General features: G+C 41.5%; 2 protein-coding genes across 5 annotated transcripts in view; one reads left to right on the forward strand and one right to left on the reverse strand.

Annotated features, from left to right (window-relative positions):
* The window catches only part of spats2 (spermatogenesis associated serine rich 2), a 28,046-nt gene extending 10,969 nt beyond the window's left edge, over positions 1–17,077 (forward strand). For both annotated transcript variants that reach the window (XM_061984096.1, XM_061984106.1), the window contains exons 8-13: positions 723–858; positions 8,979–9,037; positions 11,228–11,337; positions 11,413–11,515; positions 11,592–11,731; positions 15,260–17,077. In XM_061984096.1, the coding sequence (XP_061840080.1) occupies positions 723–858; positions 8,979–9,037; positions 11,228–11,337; positions 11,413–11,515; positions 11,592–11,731; positions 15,260–15,511 (800 nt within the window). In that variant the 3' untranslated portion in view covers positions 15,512–17,077. The remainder of the gene's footprint in view (positions 1–722; positions 859–8,978; positions 9,038–11,227; positions 11,338–11,412; positions 11,516–11,591; positions 11,732–15,259) is intronic.
* A 1,844-nt stretch (positions 17,078–18,921) lies between these two features.
* Positions 18,922–19,712, reverse strand: part of pan2 (poly(A) specific ribonuclease subunit PAN2) — a 32,213-nt gene continuing 31,422 nt past the window's right edge. For 2 of the 3 annotated variants that reach the window (XM_061984066.2, XM_061984073.1), the window contains exons 25-26: positions 19,290–19,493; positions 18,922–19,198 (exon numbers count right to left, since the gene is read on the reverse strand). In XM_061984066.2, the coding sequence (XP_061840050.1) occupies positions 19,161–19,198; positions 19,290–19,493 (242 nt within the window). In that variant the 3' untranslated portion in view covers positions 18,922–19,160. The remainder of the gene's footprint in view (positions 19,199–19,289; positions 19,494–19,712) is intronic. The other variant, XM_072913738.1, reaches the window with a different exon arrangement.

Here is a 19,712-nt window from a genome sequence, read left to right on the forward strand (position 1 = left end):
ATTCTTTTGTTAAATCCATAAACACTGTAGCAGCGCATTTTTTGCAATTTATTGCAATGCATTACTTATTTCGATTAATGCCATTGACGTTGAAATGTTGGCTATGTATCTGTATTGGTTGTCTGGGAGTCTTTCATTTTTATTTATGAAGTTTGAGTATAAAGTGCTCCAAATGGTAAGCTATTGTAATCGAGGTTCTGGTAAGATCTAGTGAAAGCTCGGCAGGTAGAAACTAGAAAAGGCCTTTTTTAAAAGTCAAGTCTTGTCCTGTTCAAACATGGCCACCGTCAACTTTAAAGCTCTTGTCTTTTTCCCACCAGTCACACACTTGAGGTCTTCACAGTAATAGCGCTACGCGTCACATCCACTCTGACTGCAATAACAAAATAATGATCTCCAAAAAATGGCTTACACTTTATTAAACAATGTTTAATGTTCCTGACTTTCAATGAATTGCCGTAAAAACGTTGGGACCAGTGATACTCATTCGGGCTTGCGAAGCTTAAATGTGCAGCTTGCATGGTAGTTTCTAACAGCATGATCATGTTGTTTTTATGTGGAGGGCCCCCAAATCACTTCAGCTGTTTTGTTGCCAAAAATTATTTGGTTACATCACGAACAGAGGCCAGATAATGAGGAATCCTGCTTCACGTAGGAAAAAATAATGTTCCCTTAAACCATTTGTATTAGTGTTTAATGATGTTCCCTTTGTTTCCCCTTAGCACCCAACATTGACCGCTCTGTGAAAGACCTGCAGCGATGCACCGCCTCATTGACTCGCTACAGGATGGTGGTGAAGGAGGAGATGGAGTCCTCTGTCAAAACAATGAAACAGGCCTTTGCTGAGCTTCAGGGCAGGTGTGTACATTTGAAAACAATTCAATAATTCATGGTTCAAAAACTAAACAAAGGGGAATGTAAACCACATGATGACAATGGTTGTGTGTAAAATCCGCCGTTCAAAACCCTATTTCATATCTTTCAAGACATTGATACATTGGTATCTTCACATTTTAACATTTGTGCAATTTAGGGTTTCCCAAAATGACTGTCATCGTATGCATTGTGGGCATATTGAGTTGTCAGCGCACACTTGTAAACTTATTTCAGCTAGAAATGTTTCATAGAAGGGAGGCTACCGCGTAATAAGAGAAAAATATTCATGTAAATTGCTGTGAAGTAAGCGTTGAAGTATTTTTTTGTCTATAGTTTGTCCAGTTTAATCTTGTTTACCTCAACAGTTTTAACTCAAATTTGTTGTCATTTTATTACTGTTTATTGTATATTCACCGTTGTACTGCTTTTATTGCCGTATGCGCCCTGTGCAGCAATATAGATGTGTTATATGATTAAAGTTTGACTTGACTTGACAGTGTTACAAAATGTAGCCATGAAACTTGAAAGTCTAGGTTCTTACAAGTTTCGAGTTTAGTACTGCTTTGTTTTTTTTGGCAAGTTTCAACTTCCTGTTTTTGTTAAATGGGTTAGCTTAATGGGACTCTCAAAGCTAGTATCCATAAGCTTTTTGCGAACAAACAACTGTTTTTAATCTTGTGAAAGGATGTTGAAACTTTGAGTCCCATCTGTTTGACAATGAGCATCAAATAAAGGTGTAGGCTGCGACATTAGCAGTTGTTTAAATATTGAACTAGAGAAAGGCAAATATTATGACATTTATTATTTTGTCAATCCGTTTTTAATCCAGGTCAGAGTGCTTCACTCGCCTGACTTTCATGCAGGCATTGTGGGTTCAGTCCCCACTCAGGGACAGTGTGAATAGTTTGTTTACATGCCCAGCCTTTCGCCCAAAGTCAGCTGGGATAGGCTCCAGCTGTGAGCATGTACAGAAAATGATTGGATGTGATTTATTTAATCCCCTGAAATGTAATGTTTTCTTTTGTCTAATAACTAGGGATGTAACAATATGAACATTTTATATTATGGTTATCGCGACCAAAATGATTCTGGTTATCATTATATATTTATTATTTAGAAGAAAAAAATGTCTGTTAGAAAACCCACTATTTTGCATGTTTGTGTTTCTTGAGATAATGTTTTAGCGTTAGTATTTTATCTGCTTTAATGGCTAATATTTATTTAAATGAAGAATGCGTAACAAATAAAAGGAATATTATTTATTATTTCTAGCGGGTGTTGTGACATCATACTCTTTTCAGCTGTCCTTGAACACACCATAAAAACACCTCAGTCTTTTTTTCTTGGAAAAAATAACGATCATTTTGAGATGAGAGATAGTAAGAAAGCACTGCTTTTGAGTTCAACATGCACAATTGAATATCTTAGTCGCTCAAACAGTAATGTGTTCATATAAGTTTAGATTGGGGTATGTTCTTATTTTATAGGGGAAAGACATTAATGTCTCCTGTTTTCATGTTAGCATTTAAGCTAGCGAGCTGACACCACTCGGTTAAAGTGCAGTTATCAATCTCTTTTGTTGATCCTTTTAATTTAAAACGGCAGTGACGTGCAGTCAGGAGAGGCGGGTGAGGCAGTGCCTCACGTGCCATCATGGAAAGAAAAAAAATGTAAAAAGAAAAAAAATTAATTAAATTGTTATGTATCCAGTGATTATACTATAAAGTTATTTTCCATCTAACTTCACCAGTTTTAGTATATTTTTATTCAAAATCGCTGAATTTTCACATTTGCCGTTCAAATACTGAGAAGAGACTTGCAGTGAGTCAGCAGCCAGTTGAGCCTCACCATGGATTGCGCAGTGACTCTGCTAACTGCTGGCCTGCTGTGCAGTGAGACTGTATTGCTATATGAATTATATTACACATTTCCATAGTTTAGTTAGCTGAGGTATATAATGTACAGTGTATTTTGTCAACTGTATGTGTGTAACGTATTTCTTGTGCTGAGCAATCATAAAAGGGCTACGAAGTCGCACTGGGGGAGGCACGCAGTTCTCCCGCCTCATGGTGGTAGAGGGCGCTAGTGATCCCAGAGATCATTCTTGCGACTACTCGGCTGCAGAATAAGTGACAACAAGCTAGCAGTAGTCTGACTCGCCACACTGGGAGAAGTGCGAGCAGACACATGTTTCTCCAGCGGAAGCCAGCCTTTTTTTCCCTTTTTTTCAAAACTGTATTTATAACAAACATGGCATTTTTATTAGAGTAAACCAGCGTTTGTGGGTGTGTTTTGTCAGATGTAAAAATATTGTTTAATTGCTTGCACTAACATTAAATCAAATGAATGTGTCTGCCAATATGGAGGATTATATACTGTATCCAAGATGAAATACTTCTCTAAACTGGACTTTAAGACAAAATGAATGTGATCATACAAAGTAGGTTTTCATGGAGGATAGCTATTGCTGCTTCAGATACAAGTACATAAAGGTAAGATACACTCACAATACTTGATTTATTTTGTTAAAACCAAATGGGACCAAAAAGTATTTAATAACAACTTTATCAAATACTTTTTGGACCCATTTATCATATCATAATATCATTATGATAATGTTTTTATGAAAGCAAATAAATCCTTTATTTTTCTTGTTATTCTAATGTGCAACCTAATGATTAGAGCTACACATATGAATTTAAGTTAAAAAAAAAAGAAGAAGAAAAACCTCCAAAAGTATCTTTGCCTCACCTGGTGTATAGTTCACCGCACGTCACTGTAAAACGAAAATACTAACCCATCCATCCATCCATCTTCTTCCGCTTATCCGAGATCGGGTCGCGGGGGCAGCAGCTTAAGCAGGGAAGCCCAGACTTCCCTCTCCCCAGCCACTTCGTCCAGCTCCTCCCGGGGGATCCCGAGGCGTTCCCAGGCCAGCCAGGAGAGATAGTCTTCCCAGCGTGTCCTGGGTCTTCCCCGTGGCCTCCTACCGGTCGGACGTGCCCGAAACACCTTCCTAGGGAGGCGTTCAGGTGGCATCCTGACCAGATGCCCGAACCACCTCATCTGGCTCCTCTCGATGTGGAGGAGCAGCGGCTTTACTTTTGAGTTCCCCCCGAATGACAGAGCTTCTCACCCTATCTCTAAGGGAGAGCCCCGCCACTCGGCGGAGGAAACTCATTTTGGCCGCTTGTACCCGTGATCTTGTCCTTTCGGTCATGACCCAAAGCTCATGACCATAGGTGAGGATGGGAACGTAGATCGACCGGTAAATCGAGAGCTTTGCCTTCCGGCTCAGCTCCTTCTTCACCACAACGGATCGATACAGCGTCCGCATTACTGAAGACGCCGCACCGATCCGCCTGTCGATCTCACGATCCACTCTTCCCCCACTCGTGAACAAGACTCCGAGGTACTTGAACTCCTCCACTTGGGGCAAGATCTCCTCCCCAACCCGGAGATGGAACTCCACCCTTTTCCGGGAGAGAACCATGGACTCGGACTTGGAGGTGCTGATTCCCATCCCAGTCGCTTCACACTCGGCTGCGAACCGATCCAGTGAGAGCTGAAGATCTTGGCCGGAGGAAGCCATCAGGACCACATCATCTGCAAATAGCAGAGACCTAATCCTCCAGCCACCAAACCAGATACCCTCAACACCCTGACTGCGCCTAGAAATTCTGTCCACAAAGGTTATGAACAGAATCGGTGACAAAGGGCAGCCTTGGCGGAGTCCAACCCTCACTGGAAACGTGTCCGACTTACTGCCGGCAATGCGGACCAAGCTCTGACACTGATTATACAGGGAGCGAACTGCCACAATAAGACAGTCCGTTACCCCATACTCTCTGAGCACTCCCCACAGGACTTCCCGGGGTACACGGTCGAATGCCTTCTCCAAGTCTACAAAGCACATGTAGACTGGTTGGGCAAACTCCCATGCACCCTCAAGGACCCTGCCGAGAGTATAGAGCTGGTCCACAGTTCCACGACCAGGACGAAAACCACACTGTTCCTCCTGAATCCGAGGTTCGACTATCCGGCGTAGCCTCCTCTCCAGTACACCTGAATAGACCTTACCGGGAAGGCTGAGGAGTGTGATCCCACGATAGTTGGAACACACCCTCCGGTTCCCCTTCTTAAAGAGAGGAACCACCACCCCGGTCTGCCAATCCAGAGGTACCGCCCCCGATCTCCACGAGATGTTGCAGAGTCTTGTCAACCAAGACAGCCCCGCAACATCCAGAGCCTTAAGGAACTCCGGGCGGATCTCATCCACCCCCGGGGCCTTGCCACCGAGGAGTTTTTTAACTACCTCGGCAACCTCAGCCCCAGAAATAGGAGAGCCCACCACAGATTCCCCAGGCCCTGCTTCCTCATAGGAAGACGTGCTGGTAGGATTGAGGAGGTCTTCGAAGTATTCTCTCCACCGACCCACAACATCCGCAGTCGAGGTCAGCAGAGCACCATCCCCACCATACACGGTGTTGACACTGCACTGCTTCCCCTTCCTGAGGCGGCGGATGGTGGTCCAGAATTGCTTCGAAGCCGTCCGGAAGTCTTTTTCCATGGCCTCCCCGAACTCCTCCCGTGTCCGAGTTTTTGCCTCCGCGACCGCTGAAGCCGCACACCGCTTGGCCTGTCGGTACCTGTCTGCTGCCTCAGGAGTCCCATGAGCCAAAAGAACCCGATAGGACTCCTTCTTCAGCCTGACGGCATCCCTCACCGCCGGCGTCCACCAACGGGTTCTAGGATTACCGCCACGACAGGCACCAACCACCTTGCGGCCACAGCTCCAATCGGCCGCCTCGACAACAGATGCACGGAACATCGTCCACTCGGACTCAATGTCCAGCGCCTCCCTCGTGACATTTTCAAAGTTCTTCCGGAGGTGGGAATTGAAACTCTCTCTGACAGGAGACTCTGCCAGGCGTTCCCAGCAAACCCTCACAATGCATTTGGGCCTGCCAAGTCTGTCCGGCATCCTCCCCCACCATCGCAGCCAACTCACCACCAGGTGGTGATCGGTAGAAAGCTCCGCCCCTCTCTTCACCCGAGTGTCCAAAACATGAGACCGCAAATCCGATGACACAACTACAAAGTCGATCATGGAACTGCGGCCTAGGGTGTCCTGGTGCCAAGTGCACATATGGACACCCTTATGTTTGAACATGGTGTTTGTTATCGACAATCTGTGACGAGCACAAAAGTCCAATAACAGAACACCACTCGGGTTCAGATCCGGGCGGCCATTCTTCCCAATCACACCTCTCCAGGTTTCACTGTCGCTGCCAACATGAGCGTTGAAGTCCCCCAGTAGAACGAAGGAATCACCCGGGGGAGCACTCTCCAGTACTCCCTCGAGTGAACCCAAAAAGGGTGGGTACTCTGAGCTGCCGTTTGGCGCGTAAACGCAAACAACAGTCAGGACCCGTCCCCCCACCCGAAGGCGGAGGGAAGCTACCCTCTCGTCCACCGGGTTGAACTCCAACGTGCAGGCTTTGAGCCGAGGGGCAACAAGAATTGCCACCCCAGCCCGTCGCCTCTCACTGCCGGCAACGCCAGAGTGGAAGAGAGTCCAGCCCCTCTCAAGAGAAGTGGTTCCAGAGCCCTTGCTGTGCGTCGAAGTGAGTCCGACTATATCTAGCCGGAACTTCTCCACCTCACGCACTAGCTCAGGCTCCTTCCCCCCCAGCGAGGTGACGTTCCACGTCCCAAGAGCCAGCTTATGTAGCCGAGGATCGGACCGCCAAGTGCCCTGCCCTCGGCTGCCGCCCAGCTCACACTGCACCCGACCTCTATGGCCCCTGCTATGGGTGGTGAGCCCATTGGAGGGGGGACCCACGTTGCCTCTTCGGGCTGTGCCCGGCCGGGCCCCATGGGGACAGGCCCGGCCACCAGGCGCTCGCCATCGTGCCCCACCTCCGGGCCTGGCTCCAGAGGGGGGCCCCGGTGACCTGCGTCCGGGCGAGGGAAATCTGGGTCCTTTGTTAGTGTTCTTCATGGAGGTCTTCGAGCTGCTCTTTGTCTGATCCCTCACCTAGGACCTGTTTGCCTTGGGAGACCCTACCAGGGGGCATAGAAACCCCCGGACAACATAGCTCCTAGGTTCATTGGGACACGCAAACTCCTCTACCACGGTAAGGTGGCAGCTCAGAGAGGAGGAAAATTCTAACCATGCATCATTATTACCGTTTATTGTTGCATCCCTACTAATAACATTTTATGTGCTTGATTATACGCAGCATGTTTGCTACCAGGGCTCCTTCAGGCTAAATTGTGGCCCTGACCAGAATCGTATTTTATTTTGAGCCCCCCTTTAGAGTTTTATTTCTTGCTTTTTAATATACGTTAAACAGCTTTTATATATATATTTTTTTTTAATCAAACATGGATTTAATTAGATGCATGTTTTAAACCTAAACACATTTTTTGAAATATGTATGTATGTATGTGTGTGTATATATATATATATATATATATATATATATATATATATATATATATATATATATATATATGTGTGTGTGTGTGTGTGTGTGTGTGTGTGTGTGTATATATATGTATATATATAATATGTGTATATATGTTTTTACTGCAAAATACAAATGTTTACATCATTAAAACAGAAATGTATCAACCTAGCAACAACTTCAACAGGGATTTGAACCCTGTGCTTACTGCTTTGCAAAACAAACACTATTGCAGACGAAATGAGGAATTTTCCAATCAGTAACAAAGCGGGAAGCAGCTAGGAATACTTCTTTGCTGTAAAATTTCATAAGAAGCGCCCTGTCACTCAATAAGTGACATTTTACATGTACTTCTTCAAGCAAAACAGGGCCCCCCCTGGATCGCGGGTTCCCTATGCACAGCGCGTGTTCTGCGTTTAGGGCAGGAAGGCCCTGTGTGCTACTACTACTACAGACCTGCAAACATGTACCGGTACATATTTTTTGTACTCTGTGCACACATTTTAACCCTAGAATAGGCTTGAGCGTTTTGCTGCTCTCCAGGAATACATTGTTAGTTTCAGTTACGAGTTCAGTCTCTGGATATGCTAAATAATATAATGTAACAATTGGTTTCAATCAAGAATCGATTCTGAAAGGAATTGTCACCCCAAGAATCGGAATCGAATGAACTGTCGTAAGATTCACATCCCTAATGCTAATATTGTGTGTCATTGATTACTTTTGTTTATAGGGCTGGCTGGCTGTGTTTACTTGTGTTGAATGTGAAAATGCCCCGTAAATCTTACTGGCAAGTTTTTAGCCCAAGTATACTTGGACCAGCGAGATATTTCACATTTAACAGTAATTGGTCTGTTTTTACGTCAATTTGCTTGAGACGTTTGCCTGATGTTAAAAAATGGTATTATGAAAAACATGTCAAATCTGACCACTTCTACTTGTAATAGTGTATTTATATGAGGTTGGATTTATTTGTTGCTGTGAAGATGCATTTAAACATACCTGATAACTGGTTTGAACTTGTCTATACCATTTAAAATAAGTCTTAAATTGCTGGTACTATGGCTGTAAATTTAAGAGGTTAAGCCAACTCAAATGTTTTTCAAACAATTCATGGTTTAAAATTGTAAAAATTCCTGTTGTAATTTAATATGTTATCTTAAAATGCCATGGAAGCAATGTAAGCAATGTTTTTTTTGTAATCCACCTCCAAAGTATCCCTTTCCTTCTTTCTTATTTTCAACATCTCATCAGGACAAAATACATGATGGGACTGTGTTTCAGTTTTATGCTCTTAAAATCATGTCTCAACCTTGGAATTGTTCAAAATTGTTATTTTTGCCTTCTTGTAATTTTCTGTTATTTTTTTGTTTCTGTTAAGCACTTTGAATTGCCTTGTGTATGAATTGTCTATATAATGCAACTTGCTTTATCATAAAAAACTAAGTATTGTAAGACCAACAATGACTTCAGAGTCAGGTTTCAAACAACTTTAATTTGCAAAAGAACCTTTTAACTGATCGCATTGTCTGTGTGTGCGCACACAGCTGTGTCTGGATACATGTTTCTGGAATTCTGCTTTGTAATTTAATTAAAGATAAATAAGTCCTCTGTCCTCTTCTTTTGCAGCTTAATGGACAGAGAAGTGACACTGTTTGCCGAAATGGACAAAGTGAAAGCAGAGGCCAGTAAGTACTGTCATTTAAATGTCGCACACCACCTGGGAAAGATCAGTTCTTTATGCCTCAAGAAGAGGAGGGGGCGGGGGCCTAAAATATTTCCAGAAAGCTTGTAAAAGTGATTGTTGTGGAAGAGCAAGTTCCAGTTGTTTTTTCCGACGCAGAGTGGTGCCTCAAGGGTTCCTGCTTATACCTACAGCATACCTGTGCGTGCGTCATGACAGGCTGCGTATTTGCCCAAGTAGGCCATTCTGTCTCACTCTGTTCTGTAAGTGTGGAGTGTTCCAGGAAAAATTGAATGGTGTCGGGTGTCGAGGGAGGCTCAGTGTCGACTTGATGCAGGGGCAAGCGAGTGAAGGAAGATGAGTGCTTGAGTGAAAACAGAAAAAGCAGCTTTTCTCAAGTCTACTCTGCCAAACTTTCCCCTTTGGGCTTCTACTGTCTTTCCGGTCTTAAGCCTCCAGAAGTTGTTAGACAAATTCATATGGACTTTTAGGACGGCTTCATTGAAAATAGGCCGTTCACTGTGTCTAGTAGTGTGACAAGTGGAAAGAAGAGTTGGGGTTGAAATGTTTCTTTTTGCCAAGTTAAATTCGTTGAGTAGCTCTTGTGTGCTTACTGAGCTTGTAGGAGATTCACGTGAGAACATTTCACTGTATCATGATGATATTTGAGCTTTTCTTTACCAGAGATATCTGCTGTACTTTGGACTAAACCTGCATCACTTTAAGAGACAGATCAGAAAGTTGGATAATAGGTTAGTTGAATCCGACCATTAAAAAGTTACTTACATGGGCTTCCCGCAATTAGTGAATGAAAAGTAAACCGACATCCATAAAATTTATATTTTTCAAAAAAACATGGTTTATTCTCCCAAGCCAATGCACCTTTGTGCATTACGCAGAAATTGTCTGACTCAGCACAGTGAAGATAAACTATCTTTCTGACCTACTGGTTTATATTGAATTGCCCTAAGGGCAGGGGAATGGTTCAATTATAAGCTGCATGTTATTTTATTTTATTCTTTCCCCTGTATGGGATTGTTGTTTAACCCCTTAGCATACTTTGACGTTTGTGACTAAAAAAGATTAAAACTTTTTTTTTTAAAGTCATAGCCTCAGTACAGTGGTACTGCAACTTACGATAATTAGTATTTGTAAAAAAAAAAAAAAAAATTAGACTTGTACATGTTCTGTTAATTAGTATTTGAGAAGAAAAACGTTTTTAAACTAGTAATGGTAACAAAAGCATGCCGGTGTTCTTTTTATAAGTTAATTGCACCTTAAAGCAGTTGAGCCAAAATCAAGTGCACGACATGTCTGCAGAAAGCACTAATCTGCTCAATACAGCATGGAAACGGGAGTTTAGAACATTCAGAGAGATTGTCTTGTCCTATTTGATATGTAAAAAAAGTTTTAATTTATCACTAATGTTCTCTATAGTCAAGGAAATGTAGTCAAATCCCATCCAAAGCGAGTGAGCACCCTTTAAAGCAGTGTTTCTTAACTATAGGGCTCATTGTTGGGCCGGGAGCGCCCCATAGGGGACCGCCAAAAAGACAAAGTGTACTCTATTGTAATACAATTTTCCGCAGCTTGTGGCAGTATTGACAATATGGAAACAAACAGAAGTCTGGAGCTAAAGTCGTAGAGAAGTTTCTTAAGCGCAAAAATTATGACTGAAGTGGAGATGTTGTATTTTCATTTGCACATTACCGTAATTTTATTGACGTTTAGTTAAGAAACCTATTCATTACCAATTTAGTTTATGTATTTTAGCACAACGTAATTATATTTAAATGTATTTTTTATCAGGTTTTTTTGAGTGCCACATGTATTATGTTTGGTTAGTATTTATTTTTCTAATCAGCCTGACCTAAACCTCAGGTTTATTTGTTAAATAAATAATAATCGTTGTGATTAACACATGCTTTCATATCATTTGACAAGGTTGTAAACTTTAAGCAGGGTAGATATGATTATTGAATATGATTAAAATCAAGAGTAAGATGACTAAGTGGTAATATTTGAGTGGGTCCCGGGCCTCTCTATTTTAGACAAGTTGGGCCCCGAGGTCAAAGTTTAACAACCCTTGCTTTAAAGCACTCAAATTAGAATCAAAAGACATGTTTACTGCTGTTAGAGAGCGTGAAAACCTGCATGTACGTACGTATTTAATCATGTTGTTGTTGTGTTGCAGTACTCATTTTAAACGGCCGACAGAAAAGAGCCGAGGAGCTCAGAAGACTGACAGACCAGTCGGCGTCCATGTCTGAGGAGCAGCTGACTGAACTGCGAGCTGACATCAAGGTGCTTCACTCAATGACTGCGAGTGTTCTTTCACACCTGAACATCATAACTGTCGTTATGTTTGGTCTTTGGCAGCACTTTGTGAGCGAGCGCAAATATGACGAGGACCTCGGCAAAGCTGTCAAGTTTACTTTCCATCTGGAGCCGCTGAAGACAAGCATCTCCCAATTTGGATCGGGTATAAGATCTCTGTATTGCCTCTTTATTGATCCTAAATCAGGTGATGAATCGCTGACTCCTTGTGTTGTTTCCAGTGTATCATCCCCACACAGGTTACTCTGATCGATCCCGTTGCAGCTCCACGTCCTCCTCTGTGGCCAGTCCTAGTGCTGTGGAAAGTCCTCCTCCCACTCAGAGCCCGCCCAGCGAATTCCGCCCCCCACCAGCCAAGCAGGTGAGCTCCCATTGAGACACTTTGACTTAGTGTAAATGCTCCAACTAGCGCATCTATTCAATTAACGTGCCTGTTCTTCTAATGCAAAGAGATCAATAAATTAGCATTAGCATTCAAAACTGTGGCTCTGTGTAACCTCCTAATTTAGCTTTTTATTACGTCCACAAGGTGGCAATAGCTGCATTTGAAGTATCAGGCGTGGCATCCAGCAGCTATAAAATCCAGATTAAAAATGATTCATGTCTCTTGTGCTATCATTGTTAGTTAAAAAAAAAAAAAAAATACACTTAAACAGCAGCCTTCAAGTACAAAAAACAACCAATATTGTTCTTAACATTCTTTTAATATGTCGGTAGTGTGGCGTCATGTAATTTTTCATGAAATAGTTTCATAAAAAGGCAAATCTTTGAGTATTTATTCGTTATTAGCATCAACTTTTTTCATTATATTATGCCTCTCACAATGTTTTGCCTGCTTTCAAATAACAGCGCGTCCTATTTGTGGTCAATAAACACCCCGACCACAATGAAGTCATTGATTTCGTGCTACTGGAGGTATGTTTACTTCATTTAGTGGTACTCAGGAACACCAGAGATTATTTTGGAATATAAATTGATTACCATATATGCATAAAGTAATTGTACAAATGTATAATTAGTTGAAATTGAATTCAAATAAAATGTTCATTTGCTGACATGTTTTTGGTAACGCCTGGTGTTGTACGATATTTACGATATATGATAAAAAAGTGGGTGGCCACAGAACTTTTAATTAGGGATCGACCAATATGTTTTTTTCAGGACAGATACCGACTATTAGTACGTAGTCAAGGAGGCCGATAACCGATATTTGGAGACAATATTAATTTGCAGTAAAAGTTTTTTACACATGAATTGTCAGTAAACAGCTAGACAAGGCTTTTTAAAATGTTTTGTGTTTTTTAAGGACATGTTGGACCAGTAGCGGCATAATGTTTATTGTGGCGCTAATGTTGTGGTTCATTTAGCACCAAACTGATTGATTGATTGATTGAGACTTTTATTAGTAGGTTGCACAGTGAAGTACATATTCCGTACAATTGACCACTAAATGGTAGCACCCGAATAGGTTTTTCAACTTGTTTAAGTCGGGGTCCACTTAAATTGATTCATGATACAGATATATACTATCATATATACTATCATCATAATACAGTCATCACACAAGATCATCACATTGAATTATTTACATTATTTACAATCCGGGGTGTGGAGGGGGGGGGGTTTGGTTTGGTTTGGTTGTAAAGTATTACAATCTTTGCTTTAAACTTCGCTTAACAATTAAATAACAAGCAGTCAGATCGACAGGTATTAAAGTTAACCGGCACTCCTTTTGTGCACATACACATGTAGACGCGCACACAGCTGCTTGGCTTGATGACAAATATTAGCGGAGTCAAAACCGCCCACGTTACGTAAACTAATACAGGTAATATGACTGAATTTTGTAACAAATTCCTACAATTAGTGTTTTACCTGCTACATATCTTATATATGTACTTTTAGCCATAGTTTTGTTTTTAAGTATTTACTAATGATTGTATTTGTCTTAAAGCACAGACCAGGAATGGCAATCATAAAGCATAATGTCAGTAAAATGTTCTATTATATTCTAACCTAATCTTAGATTATGGCAGACTAAGATATACACTTACTTGTACATTCTTTGAGTGCAACAAAAAAAGACCAATGTCTTTAATGCTTTTTAATTTTTATTTTAATCTTCTAAAATTGTTCTTTGAGTGCAATAAGAACCATATGTTTAATTATTGTAAGATTTTTTTGTTAAAATTAAGCTAAAAATTACTTTTTTTGTGGTCCCCTTTATTTTAAAAAGTATCGAAATACATTTTGGTACCGGTACCAACATATTGGTTTCAGGACAACCCTAATGTATACCAAATAATATATTGTGATATATATCGAAGAAGGCTGCAATATAGATTTTAGGCCATATCAGCCAGCCTATTTAAATTGGGAGAGTGGCCGTGCCAGCAATCTGAGGGTTACTGGTTCAATCCCCACCTTCTACCATCCTAGTCACGTCCGTTGTGTCCTTGAGCAAGACACTTCACCCTTGCTCCTGATGGGCCTGGTTAGCGCCGTGCATGGCAGCTCCCGCCATCAGTGTGTGAATGGGTGAATGTGGAAAATAGTGTCAAAGCGCTTTGAGTTACTTAAAAAAAAAAAGTAGAAAAGCGCTATACAAGTACAACCCAACCCATTTACCATTTACCAATGAAGGTAGTAATACTCCCCCAGCAAAGTATTTCAATTTAATGACAGTATTTACTTTTATTAGTATTAGTATTTACAAAGTAGAAAGAAGAAGAACCATGATAAACATTCTGAATTTATTTCATCCATCCATTCATTTTCTAGATAATCTTACTCATCTCACCATATGAAATATAACTTACTTCACCAATTATTATTCATTTATATTTATTGTTATTACTTATGGAGTATATTGTGAATAAATTGAGAACAGGAAGTGAACAAAAGTTTTAGCAACTGCTATGTAAAGGAACAGGGGTAGGATTAAATAAGCTCCGCTTCTTCCTACTCCTTTTCGAACACGTTGAATAGAGAAACTGGAAATTGTGATGTATCATGTTGTATGCATGCATGTGTGATGTATCATGTATGTGTGATGTATCATGTTGTATGCATGCATGTGTGATGTATCATGTATGTGTGATGTATCATGTTGTATGCATGTGTGATGTATCATGTATGCATGCATGTGGGATGTATCATGTTGTATGCATGCATGTGGGATGTATCATGTTGTATGCATGCATGTGTGATGTATCATGTTGTATGCATGCATGTGTGATGTGTCATGTTGCATGCATGCATGTGTGATGTATCATGTTGTATGCATGCATGTGTGATGTATCATGTTGTATGCATGCATGTGTGATGTGTCATGTTGCATGCATGCATGTGTGATGTATCATGTTGTATGCATGCATGTGTGATGTATCATGTTGTATGCATGCATGTGTGATGTGTCATGTTGTATGCATGCATGTGTGATGTGTCATGTTGCATGCATGCATGTGTGATGTGTCATGTTGCATGCATGCATGTGTGATGTGTCATGTTGTATGCATGCATGTGTGATGTGTCATGTTGTATGCATGCATGTGTGATGTGTCATGTTGTATGCATGCATGCATGTGTGATGTCATGTTGTATGCATGCATGTGTGATGTGTCATGTTGTATGCATGCATGCATGTGTGATGTCATGTTGTATGCATGCATGTGTGATGTATCATGTATGCATGCATGTGTGATGTATCATGTTGTATGTGCGATGTATCATGTTGTATGTGTGATGTGTCATGTTGCATGCATGCATGTGTGATGTATCATGTTGTATGCATGTGTGATGTATCATGTTGCATGCATGCATGTTCCAAATAAACTAAAACTCAAACTTTGTGTGCTTTTTTTCTGGCTAATTGTGACTTTCTCCGCAGATTTTCCAAGGCAACAGACGTACGTTCCATGGCCAAGGCTATCACTCAGGCGCCCAGCAGCGCTACAACGGCGGCACTAACCACGATCGAAGCGCCGGGCGCGCCAGCCACCGCTACCAAGGCAACGACGGCCCCTCCGGTTCCAACCCGCAGCAGCACTCCAACAGGGGCCCTTCCACCTCCTCGTCCAACCAAAACCGAGCGTCCCACAACGGGTTGCCTCAAAGGCTTCCGCGGATGCCCTGCCCTTGACATCGGTAAAATTGCGCCGCTCTCTCCCAGCCCCTTTACTAATAACCCTGCACTCCCAGGGCCGCCGCCCACTGTCCCGGCCAGCTCCCACGCTCCTCTCGATGAAGAATAGAATCCAAGTTTACATATTTTCATGTTCATCCTTTAGACTTGAACAGCGTCTTGATTTGATGGTTCTCCTCTTCCCCGCACGGAACTCTTGGTAGCGCTGCCCTCGTCGTCAGAAAGCACTAAGAGGAGAAAAGGTGCAAGCTAAAGTTAGCTTGGTGCAGAAGGCTGCTGCTTGTTGGTTCTTCTCTATACTGTAAAGTTTGTGACTGAGTAAAAAGCTGTGGCACTTTCACAAAGAGTAGTCCTAATGCTAAGCTATGCTAATTAGCCAGACAAAAGGGCAAACATATGGTAAATAAAACACACGCAAAAGTTTTATAGACGAGGGCTGTTTATTTTTTTTATTTTTAGTGGAATAATGTGAAAAACTGAAGTTTCACAACACCAAGTGTCCACGTGCTGTTTGGCTTCTGACCATCACTTCAACAAACATCTTATTCCGCGTTTGCTGTAACATCGACGACATGTTTGCCTTTTCGTAGAAAAGTCTCTCAAGGAATGGTTAGGAGAGGTCATGTCCATGTAAGGATAGAACCTTGCTTTTTGCGGACATTAGAGAAAGAATTGGCAGCTACGCACTTCCTTGATGTTGCAAGCAGGAGTCTGATACCTCATTGTGGGTATCAAGCAAAGAAGTGAGCGGGTGATTTCGCTTATTTTCAGTTTTGAAATGAAAATTGTAATTCTGTTGTTGGTGACTGTTGTGGACAAGAGCACCATTTTGTTTGTAGAGACATCACCATTCTTTTTTTTTTATATACCGGGTATATATATATAGTTTGAGCATTTTGGGAAAGTCCAAGAAATCATCTTCAAAGTTGACCATATTTCTTGCTGCATGTATTTTGTTCTTGCGCGACAAGAGGAATATTGTTTGAAGCAAGCTTTAAAGGTGCTAGAAAATTGTTCCCGTCTTTTTCAAGTCTTCAGTTAATCTTTTATTATGGTAAACAAAACACTTATCTATCACTTATATTTAGCCAAGATGCCAAACTATTATTTCTGACTGACATTGTTGGAGAAAGGTGGGGGGGTGGAAACAAAGTATTTTTGTTGTTGTTGTTGGGCCACATGGTGAGAGTTGATGAAAGCAGCTTTTAGTCCATTGCTTCAAAAATAGGGCGTATTTTTGTTTGACATTCCAAATGGTAGGAATATTTATCTTTTCATCCCGTTGTTGCCTTTCCCCTTTCTTCAACATCCTGTATGAGCAATGTAATCTCCCCTGTAAATACATTTATGTAACTATTATTTGTATGATCAAGTTGTGTCCTTGTCACTTCAGAGACAACTTAAGTGCCTTTTCTTCTGTCTCCCACTCACTCATTCATCAAACAACCTTCACAGAAGGGACCAAAGATGTCGATCATCCCCAAACACCCTCAGCGCTCTTTCGCCCCACTCAATGAATGGCACACTTTTCATTTATTACCAATAAACGGTTTGCAATATTCACTTGAGTTTTAATCCTTTCTATCAATCAACTGAGCAACTTGCTCTACACACGTGATTTATAAAACTTTGGGTAAGGGAATAAAAATGGGAGTGTTGTCTGGCCACAACTCTCACCTCTTCTAGCACACTGAGCATGGCTCTGGCAAAAACTTACGTCATAGAATGCGATCGAGAATATTTTAAATTTGACATCTTAAGTTTTATTTTTTAAACACCTGAAGTCATGAGGAAGCGGTTAAATATATAATTTTGTATCCATGATTTTATGGGACAATTTGGAGAAAACTTAACTTTTCATTCAAGGGATCTAATCTAGAGTGTGCTAAAACTAGATTTAGATCTTTAGACATCATAGAGAGACCGGAGGAGATGCGGATGAAGAGACAGGGCTGCGCCGGGACGGACAAGCTTCACAGTGTCTTGGCTGAATGAGCAGGTAACGGACACCTCGGTCTCCTTGGACGTATCCTTGCTCATCCATGCAGACTGAACACTGGCCGAGAGTTAGTGGGCGGCCGAGGGTGGAGTCGGCTCTCCTGTTTGCTTTATTGGGTCTGCTCCTGTCTCTGGCCATGCTCCCCCCACCCCAGCAGACGATGGCGTGGAACACCGCATAGGCCACCACAGTGTTATGTTTTTTTTTTACTTTTGTGGCTGTGTAGAAGTGACTCGTTGCATCAGCTCTGCTCTTTTAATGTTCTTTGGTGTTTCCCTCTTACACACATGTTTGTGTGCTATGGCTGAGGTTTGTTTTTTTCCCCCCCTTGGCCTCAGTCTGGACCCCCTCTCCAGGGGCCCAGGCTTAGACTGACGATTTTTTTTTCTCAACCCCCCCTCCCCAGCGTTTACCTGTTTCTCACCTTTTTTGTAAGGGGCACTGGAAGTTAGCAGACCCGTCAGCGATCTTGTTCTGTCTCCCTGTAATGTTTGTCTGCTCTTGAATGGGATTGTGCTGAAAATCTTAATTTCCCTTTGGGCGATTATTAAAGTATTTCTGATTCGGATATGCTTGAATATATTAAGAGTATCAACAATTTTGGACATGGAACTTGTAAATATGTCCAACAGGGAAAGTAGAACATATCCTGTATTTTCAATCAATAGTTCTTAACATAACGCCTTACATTCTTCACCACTTTGAGTTATTTCGAGCCATTAAATGTTACAAATTACAATAAAAACCCTTAAGTTGTGGCCTTTTTTTAATACATAAATTCAAATTACTGAATAAAAAAATTCGAAAAGTACTATTTAGGCACTACAAACCCAAGTCATTACATAATGCAGTGATTTTGAAAACTGGTAGTGGTATGCGGCCTCTGTCTAATGGTACACCTAAGAATCAAGTGATAAGTGTTTTACTTTTCTATATTCAGAAACAGTGTTTATGATCAAACTACATGTAATGTTACAGTAACCAAACATATTAAATATACTTTTTGAAAAAAAAGTTTTTTTTTAAATGAATACTTAAGCCTACTATGCTACTGTATTTTAATGTTGGCCATTATAGTGGTACTTGGAGAACCAAGTGTTTTTTGAAGTGGTACTTTGTGAACAAAGTTTAGGAACCACTGACATATTGTATATTTTTAACTTGTAGCCAGTAGAGGGCACTAATGATTTATTATAAAGCTGATTACAAAGTTGTTTTTTTAAATTACTGTACATTAAATCAGATGTTTTCAGCTTAAGACCTACAGAGAAACTGCTTTCAAAATATCACCGGAGGTTTAAAGCTGCTTTTAAAATAAGAATCATAATGGTCACTTAATACAAGGCAGGGATTTGTTGTGGCTCTGATGTCGTCTTCCTTTCTCTTTACACACATCAAACCAAATTCCTTCTGGTGCGCACGTTACATTTATTTATTTACATGCGCCAAAGACTTTTGCCAGCACAAAAGGTTGACACATCCTAAATTACAACTTGACTTACTGTTCCCACAATCACTTCCTCAATGAAAAGTATAAATGCTAAAAGTGTTGAGTGAAAGCGATTATGTAATGCCGATGAAGCGGACTTTCCGAGCACCGTGCAAAAAGTAAGATGGCGGCATCAATTGACCTCCTCACTGAGTGAGTCAGAGGCCCATCACAGATGAAAACACAGCAGCACCTGCTTGAGGAAGAAGATTGGGATCAGTCCACTCACATTCCACTCCCACCTGAGGCGACTTGACATTCGACGTTCTTTACACATCATTTCGTACTTTTTGGGCTACCTTGACCGTCTCCTGCATCTGTGTCTGGGACTTTCCAGTCCATCTGGCGGCCTTTTTCATAGAGGCCCTTCAGGACCTTCCTGACTTCGTCGGTGCCGCCTCCTCGACTGAGCTCTAGATACTTCCTGTACAGCTGCAGGGCGGTACGGGCATCCTCTATGCTGTCGTGGGTTTCCCCTTGAATGCTGAGGTCTAAAAGCAGGGGGACCATTCCAAGGAAAAAACAGTGAACATTTAGCACTTTCAAAATATGATTGAAATACATCCAGTGAGAAGAGGATAAAAGGAGTATAAAGTCAATCCGTAATCGCTGTCTCATCTGCTTGAGTGGAAGAGAAGAAAAGTGCGACCACAGTGGAAGGCGACCGTTTGTGTGTCAGCCGTGTTTGGACGTCCTGGGACTAACAGATG

This window comes from Nerophis lumbriciformis, linkage group LG01 (assembly GCF_033978685.3).
Source record: "Nerophis lumbriciformis linkage group LG01, RoL_Nlum_v2.1, whole genome shotgun sequence".
NCBI classification, from domain to species: Eukaryota; Metazoa; Chordata; class Actinopteri; order Syngnathiformes; family Syngnathidae; genus Nerophis; species Nerophis lumbriciformis.